Raw genomic sequence first — 8913 nt, 5'->3', positions numbered from 1 at the left:
ATAAAACTATATATTTGTCAGTATTACATATAAAAAAAAAATGCAAAAGTACATTTTTAAATTGATTTTAAAAAAGTAACGGAAAAGTAACGAAAAGTTATTTTTCAAGTAACGGTAACTGTAACGAGTTACTTTTAAAAAGCGATAACTGTAACTGTAACTAGTTACATTTTTTACTCGGTAACGAGTAACTGTAACTAGTTATTTTTAAAAAGTAACTTTCCATTCCCTGATAAAATATAATAATATATTATAATGAGCGGCTTCGAATCGTAGTACGAAAAAGATTTTGGCGTAAAACCTAGATATATGTCAGGCAACAGCAACAAGAACATTTTTTTAGGAATATACGTAGTATACAAGTAGTATATAAGTAAGCGTAAACTTTAGCTAATAATATATTAAAAAGTAACCTTATATTCTCCATCATATGTGACAAAAATATTCCAATATCTTCAAGTTAAATAAGTGTCAGTTACAGCCAGTTCATAAATCAAGTATACAGTGGACTATTTACTATTAGATATAACATTCTAATGGCCGTTTCCACCAATATACGTATTTCATATATATGTGTAAATGTATACGTATATATATTAACTTTAATCTCAGCCCAACTCTTATTCTTTATCTTTTTTTAACCATTAGAACTAGAAACATGTAAAGAATAAGTTAAACTGAAATTAAACTATTAAAGTCAATTTGCACTGGTAAAAATAGACATAAAAGGACTACACAACAGTTTATGGTTTACTCGGCTTACAAAAAAACCACGGCTGCTACTACTTATATTCAACTTGAAAATCCATAACCGCTTCTATTATATATGCAATAATGAATATAAAATTACTTTTTATTATATTTTAAGATTAAAGATGACTTAAAATCGAACAAAAACGTACAATTTTGTATCTTTAACATTTTAACAATTGTGTTAATTGTTTGATTGGACGATAGCCATTTTGTCTAATCGTCTAGGGTATGATATATCTACACGGATCGGTAATTCAGTTTCATGGATCGTTGATTCCTTCTAATTGTTTAATCGATATAAAATGGACCGTAAAACTATCAGATTTCGGACTACAACAATTAAGAATAAATAAAGCATTCGACTTTACTCACATCAGGAACGACGACACAAGATGGCATGGTAAGCTAAAAGAAATTTTTTCATCTAATTCGATAATTATACATACTTCCAAATTTTTATAATTTTAACTATTACTATAAACTCTTCTTTTTTCGTAATCTTCTTTAATTTAATTGTATCTTCTTTGTAAATTGAGAATTATATAAAAAATAAAAGAAATCGATTCAATGCCTATTTAATGCTATATAATGATCACAAAAATACAAATCTACACAAAGGAACGTTGTGCCGAGAATGCGTATCACTCAAGAAATTTTTTTATTGTACTTTTTTTGGTATGATTTATATAAACCATACAATATAATAAAAAAATTACTTTCTAAGTATTACGATTCATTATTTTTTTCCTTACTTTTTTGTAATGTTGAATTAATACATTAGATTAAAAAATTATTACTTAATAAACAATATTAATTGTAACTATCAATATTAAAACTTAAAATTTTAATTTAGTCTTCATATAGCAATTTTTACATTTTTTTATATTAAACTTGTGTAATAAACCTTTTAAATACTTTATATTAATTTGTTTAATAAAAAAACAATTGTTACCAAAAAAGTAACAAAAACCGTAAGTAATTTAAATCCAGCTTAAGTAATATTAAAATATAAAAATAATGTTATATTAAGTAATATTGTACAAGTGTCCTATCTTTGCCAAAAATTTTGTATGGATACGAAAGAAAAATAGGATAAAGCTTAAACAACATGACTGCTCATTTCGGACACGGCTTTTAGGCTTAGGTGATCGATAAGGATTAAAGCATATCTCCCCTATATTTAATTCACTTCCATAGGATTGCTGTATAAAGCACCTGAATTATTACGTATTACTCGTGCCAAACAGCTAAAGGTTCATGATTTTAAAAGAGCGGACGTATATTCATTTGCCATAATTTTGTATGAATTACATGGACGACATGGACCATTCGGTATCACGGATTTAACAGTAGATCAAATACTACAAGGAATCGTAACAAATAATGAATTACTTAGGTAAGCTATTGTAATATAATTTTATAATTTTTATAATTAAAAAAATTGAACAAATTTTCTTTATTTTCTCACTTAACAATAATAGACCTCCATTGGATCAAGTAGAAAATATGCTCGATTTCGTTCGTGATTGTTTGCTTGAGTGCTGGTCAGAAAATCCGAAGCTTCGTCCGGACTTTAAATCGATAAAAGACAAATTGAATCCGTTACGAGATGGCATGTAAGTTTTCTTTATAATATTATATAGACAGAGAAGAAGAAGAAGAAGAAAACGTTATTTCTCATAAAAATTATCACTTTTCGACCGCTTGTATGTCCAAAATGCCTTGACCGATTTTAAATTTTTTTAGCTCAAATTACTCATGGCGATGTTGCCTTTCAAGACATATAACGATCGATTCAAATTTCTTTATATTTTAGTTATGCACCCCCGAAAAATGGACTTTGATGGCTCGGGATAACAGACTTGTAGTGTCTTTCAATTTTTGAATATGGCCGAAGATACTACCGCGTCTTCTGATATACAAAATAATATTTTATTAATTCTTATATCATGAAAGCAATATTTTCAAGAATTATTAAGTCTACTTTTTATATAATCATTCGCTTATAATTTCTTTTCAGAAAAAAGAATATCTTTGACAATATGATGGCGATAATGACAAAACAGTCAAATCATCTTGAAGTACTTGTTGATGAACGGACGAAACAATTAGTAGAAGAAAAAGTAAAAACAGATGCTTTACTATATAAAATGATACCGCCTTCCGTAGCCGAAAAACTAAAAATGGGACAAGAAGTAGAGGCTGAAAGTTACGACTGCGTCACTATTTACTTCAGTGACATAGTTGGCTTTACATCGATGTCTGCAAAAAGCACACCATTAGAAGTAATTTTTATATTATTATGAATGTATTATTATTGATTGCTGTAAACTGGATTCATTTTCCCTATTAAAAATATGTGCGTGCGTGTATAAAACTATATATTCGTATATACTTATAGAATGTAAAATACATGTATAACTACATATTCCATTTCTGTCCAGATGATAACCTTTCTCAATGATTTATACACGTGCTTTGACTCGACGATAGAACCATTTGATGTTTATAAGATTGAGACCATAGGAGACGCTTATATGGTTGTGAGTATTACAAAAACAAAGGAGGATACAAATTTTCAAGGAATTCCCACGGGGGGATCGTTTTATTTGTATGTTTTCTTATGTATTAGTTTAATCGCAAAGTTCCGTCCATCTAACGGCGAATATCTATAGCTGTTGATAACTGTAATGTCTAAATCAAGCTTATTTTTTTAATTTTACCCCATCTGTCAATAAAATTCAGTATATAAAAGTATATGTTTGCATCAATAATATTTTACAGTATCGAAAATGTCGAAATTTGAGGCAAATAAACGTCATTGCGAAGTGTTAATTTTTTGCTTCAAATGGAAAACTGCAGCTGAAGCTGCATCGAATGCTTGTAGAAGTTTAAGGTGATAGTGCTCCTTTCGATAAAACATGCAGAGAATGGTTTCGACGCTTTCAAAGTGGTAATTTTGATGTGGAGGACAAAAGAGTGTTCTGGACGGCCAAGAGCATTTGAAGACAAAGAATTATAGGCATTGATGGATGAAGACCCATGTTAAACACAAACACAATTTGCTAAAGCATTAAATTGTGCTCAATATCTTTTATTTCCAATTATTAAGAAAGGTCTACAAGGAAGGAAAATGAGTCCCATATGAACTGAAGCCAAGAGACATTGAAAGGCGTAAAATCACCTGCGAAATTTTATTTGCTAGGCAACAAAGAAAGAGATTTTTGCATCGAATTGTGACTGATGATGAAAAGTGGATCTATTTCGATAACCCCAAACGCCGAAAAATTATTTACAATCCAGGTCAACCATCGACATCGATGCCAAAATGCAATATTCATGGGAAGAAGGCTATGCTGTGTATTTGATGGAACCAGAAGGATATATGTATATATGTACCATGAACTGTTGAAAACTGGTCAAACAGTCATAGGGGATCTCTACCGAAAACAAATAATTCGTTTGAGCCAAGCATTGCACGAAAAACGACCAGAATATGAGAAAAGACAGCATAAAGAGATTTTGCTTCATGACAACGTTCGACCTCACGTCACTAAGGCTGTTAAGGAAACATTGGGAGCACTTCGCTGGGAAGTGCTACCTCATGCGGTTTATTCATTAGACTGTGCCCCTTCCGATTACCACTTCTTTCGGTCGATGACACACGCACTTGCTGAGAAACGCTTCAATTTTTATGAAGACCTCGAAAAATGGGTCTCTGACTGGATAGCCTCCAAGGATGAGTTATTCTTTCGCCGCAAAATTCGCTTGATGCCCGAAAGATGCGAAAAAATTATTATTAACGATGGACAATATTTTGATTGATGTACTTTTTTATTTTGTTTCTTAAATAAAATTATACTTTTTGCAAAAAATGGACGGAACTTTTCGATTGATCTAATATTTTTTTTTTAGAAATCGGAAATAATCATTATAATAATCATTATAATATGCCAGACCTAAGGAAAAATTAGTAAAAATTTTTCCTAAAATCTGGCATTATTATAATGGTTATTTTCGATTTCTACGAAGAAAAATACATAAGAAAACATATACAAATAAAATGATCCCACGAGTGATCAGGAAACCTTCGAAAATTTGAGCCCTTCTTTGTTTATGGAAATTATTTAAAATATAACTTTGTTGTGTGGACAAAAAAATTTTGTATTGCTGAAAAAAAAACTGTCGAATAACTCTACATTTAAGGGGATGCTGGAGCCGCCTGTATTACCGATAAAACTAGCGTTTTTGACGTTTCCGTTCCTATCTAATTTCTTCGTAATAGTTTCGCAGAATAAAAATTTCTTCTCCACGATTTAAATATTCAGATTAATGTACCTGCCCCTAATGTATTTTGTGTCCAAAGCTGAAAAAAGTATGAAATCATAGATTTTTTTATCTATTTAACCTCAGTATGGCGACCAACGCTGAAGATAAAAATGGATTAAAGAATCTGTAATTTCATTTTTTTTTCATCTTTTTGGACACAATATACATAGACCAGATACATTAGCACGAATATTAATCGTGGAAAAAGAATTTTTATTCTGCGAAACTATTATGAAGAAAGTAGACAGGAACGAAAACGTCAAAAACGCTAATTTTATACCAATAATACAGGCGGGTTTAACATCACCTTAATATGTCTCAGTTAAATTTTGTCTCCTAGGTGAGCGGTTTGCCGATGAGAAATGGTATTCGACATGCAAGAGAAATAGCGAACATGTCGTTGACTCTTTTAGAAATCATAAAGCAGTTTACCATTCGTCATATACCGTCTGATGAACTATTACTTCGCATAGGAATACATTCCGGTATGTTTTAAAGTGGAAAAAATGTCTAATAGCAAATGAATAGTAATAATCTTTTGACAGGTCCAGTATGCGCTGGCATCGTTGGATCAAAAATGCCACGGTACTGTTTATTTGGTGACACAGTGAACACTGCTAGCCGTATGGAGAGCACAGGATTACGTGAGTATTATTAAAAATTATTTCTTAACATACATTTAATTAAATAAAATAAATATATATCATATATAAATATATGTATAAACATATCGCAAATATAATTGAAATTGAAGAATTTAATATATGTATATGTATATACAAAGGTGGATCAGATACAAATGAGAACTTTTTTTTAAAATTTGTTTATATGTAATAAAAATATAAAATAAATATAAGTAACAAGGCTCAATAAAAATAAATGATATAGAAGAAAGGCTACGAGCCTAATAAATTAATTTAATTTAACAGTAATGAATGTAAATATTAATAAAAATGAAAAGTTCAAGCCATGTTCAAAAAAGGATACTTGATCGAATCGCTTCTGCCTTCTGCTGTCCCTTTCACCGCGCGCGGTTCAAATGCCGCACGATGCTCGAGCGACATTTGATCTGTGCGCGGGGCGGTGAGATGAGGGGGACAGCGAAAAGCCGAAGCGTTAAAAAATCAACCGAAAGTTACATACAGTTTATGTATATTCAGTTTGTATTGGCACCTTTAATTAATAATATATCAGTTACTTTTCATGGTAATATATGATTATTAGATAAAAAGGTTTAAATTTTTGAGTATTCTTTTTTGGCTTGAACTTTTCATTTTTATTAATATTTACATTCAATACTGTTAAATTAAATGAATTTATTAGGCTCGTAGCCTTTCTTCTATATAATTTATTTTTATTGAGCCTTGTTACTTATATTTATTTTATATTTTTATTACATATAAAAAAATTTTTTAAAAAGTTCTCATTTGTATCTGATACACCTTTAATAGTTATGCACCCCCGAAAAATGGACTTTGGTGGTTCGAGATATGAGACTTGTAGTATCTTTCAATTTTTGAACATGGCCGGAGACACTACTGCGTCTCCTGATTTAACAAAACATGAAACAAAAAAATATAAAACCTTTTTTAAATTAGATTTTGCTCGATTTAGACCGTTTTTTCTTTAAACATTTTTTTATTTTTCTAAGTAATCTCTTCATTTGAAAACACATTTTCCCCATCAAACTGGAAACTTCTTTATGCCAACATTATAAAAGGAAGGTGGACGTATTTTCAGCCAATTACGCATGAAGGCCTCCACTCCTGCGTTGTCCGCAAAATGCTTCCCTTTCAATGCCTCTTTCAAGGGTCTAAATACTCTAAATATTTGAAAATCACATGGATTGCGGTCCACTTGTTTCTTCCAAATACTCTCAATGCTACGTTCCAAATGCTATGCTTGAATTGATTCATTACTGTTCCAAATGCTACATTTACTACATGAACGCTCCAGCCAATCCACCTTCCGAGATTATGCAGTTGGAGCGAAAACGATGCTGTATTGATGACGTAATCAGAGTTGCTGGGTGCGTTCCAAAGCGTCAAATGAACCAATCATATCAGTGCTACAAATAATCTGTAGCGTTAGAAGCTACATAATTAAATAAGTAGACTGCAGTCTTAAGTCTGTACTGTAGAAGCTGTTCAAGTGTGCAATTCAGGAAATTTGATGCAATTTTTCACGCGTTTGTTTCGCCGTGTGTGGCCGAACGTCGGTCGGTCTCCAGAAGTTCTCGAACCACACGAATTTGTCTTCCGTTAGACTCGTGCTGAGACAGCGATTGTGATTCATATTTTCGACTCTCTCTCGTCCTCCAGAGATAATCTTGTGCCAAAAAACACACGAGGCTGTGAGTTGTTTCCCCGACTTGTTGGCGTAATCTACGGACAATTTCAGCAGGCCGATCCTCTCCTTCATCAGAAATTTAATTATGACTCGTTGCGCAATGAACCTCTTTCTTGATCATCTTGCTGCAAACTGTCGTACCGATCCGAGGACGCTCTCAGGCTAGAAATCCCTTGCTACACAACATCCACACCAAAATATTTTTAACGTTGCATTGTCTTACTTTATCTTCTCTAGGCTCCAGACTTGTTCATATTAGGTTTACCCTTGTATAATTTTTATATCTTGTTTATTTTTATATCTAAATAAAATATAGTGATTATTTAATAAAAACATCATAGTTCTTAATACACATAAATGTGATCTTCTGTGTTTTCGTAGCGCTGAGAATTCATTGCAGCCTTGAGACAAAGCAGCTGCTAGATGAGCTGGGAGGTTTTAGACTTGTCGAACGAGGGTCGGTTTTCATGAAGGGAAAAGGCTTACGTTTAACATATTGGTTGATCGGATCAAAGTCAATAAGCGAATCTGACGAGGAAACACCAAGCAACGATAACAAAAATAATAACGTGACAATTGTTTCGGTTCATAAAAGTTCTCCGAAAAACGAATCTCTCGTTAAATCAACTTTCACGAGATGTTCTAACGATTTTCCACAACGTTTGCAAACTAGCAGTTTAAATCAGCTTGATCAAAAAGGCTCCAAATCAGATACGATAATCGATATTAGCCCACGCAAAATTGCATGCGAGTTACGATTGTCCTGCTCGGAAAACTGGCAATCCTCCAGCAATTCGTGTCCCTGCATCAAGCATCTGTTCAATCAGGAAGCCCAGTCGGAACAGATAAAACATGAATTGTCGTCAAATATCAGTAATGCATCGCTGCTTCACAGTTGTAAACTTAAGTTCGGCGACAAGTCATGTCTTGTACATCCTGCAGCCAATAGTTTCCGCTTCAATGCCCTTAGAATATCCCAATTTACTTATAACTCAATATCCAACAGCATGCCTGAGCATACCATAATAGAAATGGACACTCCAGAAAGACTGACGCAGTCGTACCAAGAAATCGATAGATTGAATGCCAATACACCACTACTCTGTTATCCAGGTGGTCACTTAGATTCAAATTCTTTAAATCAAAAGCGATATTAATACCTTAAATTATTGTAAATATGCTTACAGTATACAATGTACCAAAGTGCACTGTATATACAAACATTATACATATCAATATGTATTTAGTTTAAACAGAACAATCATATATGTATTATATCTACATCTTTGTATTTTTGACTCCCTTTGTTGGAACAAACAATTATAAAAGCTTCGTGCTTCTTATTGTTAGATAAATGTCTAGTCAATATTACTCTAAGTATCTTTGTCTCTGACTACTTCTATAACTGCCAAACATTATATAAATAATATAATCTATGTAAATAATATGTAAAAACAGATTAACTTTTTTAACGTTATACAA

General features: G+C 32.0%; 1 protein-coding gene across 1 annotated transcript in view; it reads left to right on the top strand.

Moving 5' to 3' along the window:
* Positions 1 to 8596, top strand: part of LOC108772336 (guanylate cyclase 32E) — a 38230-nt gene extending 29634 nt beyond the window's left edge. The window contains exons 15-22 of the mRNA XM_018537857.1: positions 979 to 1153; positions 1951 to 2149; positions 2235 to 2369; positions 2774 to 3038; positions 3198 to 3296; positions 5423 to 5567; positions 5628 to 5726; positions 7813 to 8596. Of these exons, the coding sequence (XP_018393359.1) occupies positions 979 to 1153; positions 1951 to 2149; positions 2235 to 2369; positions 2774 to 3038; positions 3198 to 3296; positions 5423 to 5567; positions 5628 to 5726; positions 7813 to 8588 (1893 nt within the window). The 3' untranslated portion in view covers positions 8589 to 8596. The remainder of the gene's footprint in view (positions 1 to 978; positions 1154 to 1950; positions 2150 to 2234; positions 2370 to 2773; positions 3039 to 3197; positions 3297 to 5422; positions 5568 to 5627; positions 5727 to 7812) is intronic.
* Positions 8597 to 8913: the final 317 nt, after the last annotated feature.

The sequence above is a fragment of the Cyphomyrmex costatus genome, unplaced genomic scaffold, assembly GCF_001594065.2.
Source record: "Cyphomyrmex costatus isolate MS0001 unplaced genomic scaffold, Ccosl1.0 scaffold184, whole genome shotgun sequence".
NCBI lineage: Eukaryota > Metazoa > Arthropoda > Insecta > Hymenoptera > Formicidae > Cyphomyrmex > Cyphomyrmex costatus.
This window is presented reverse-complemented; position numbering and strand designations above follow the sequence as displayed.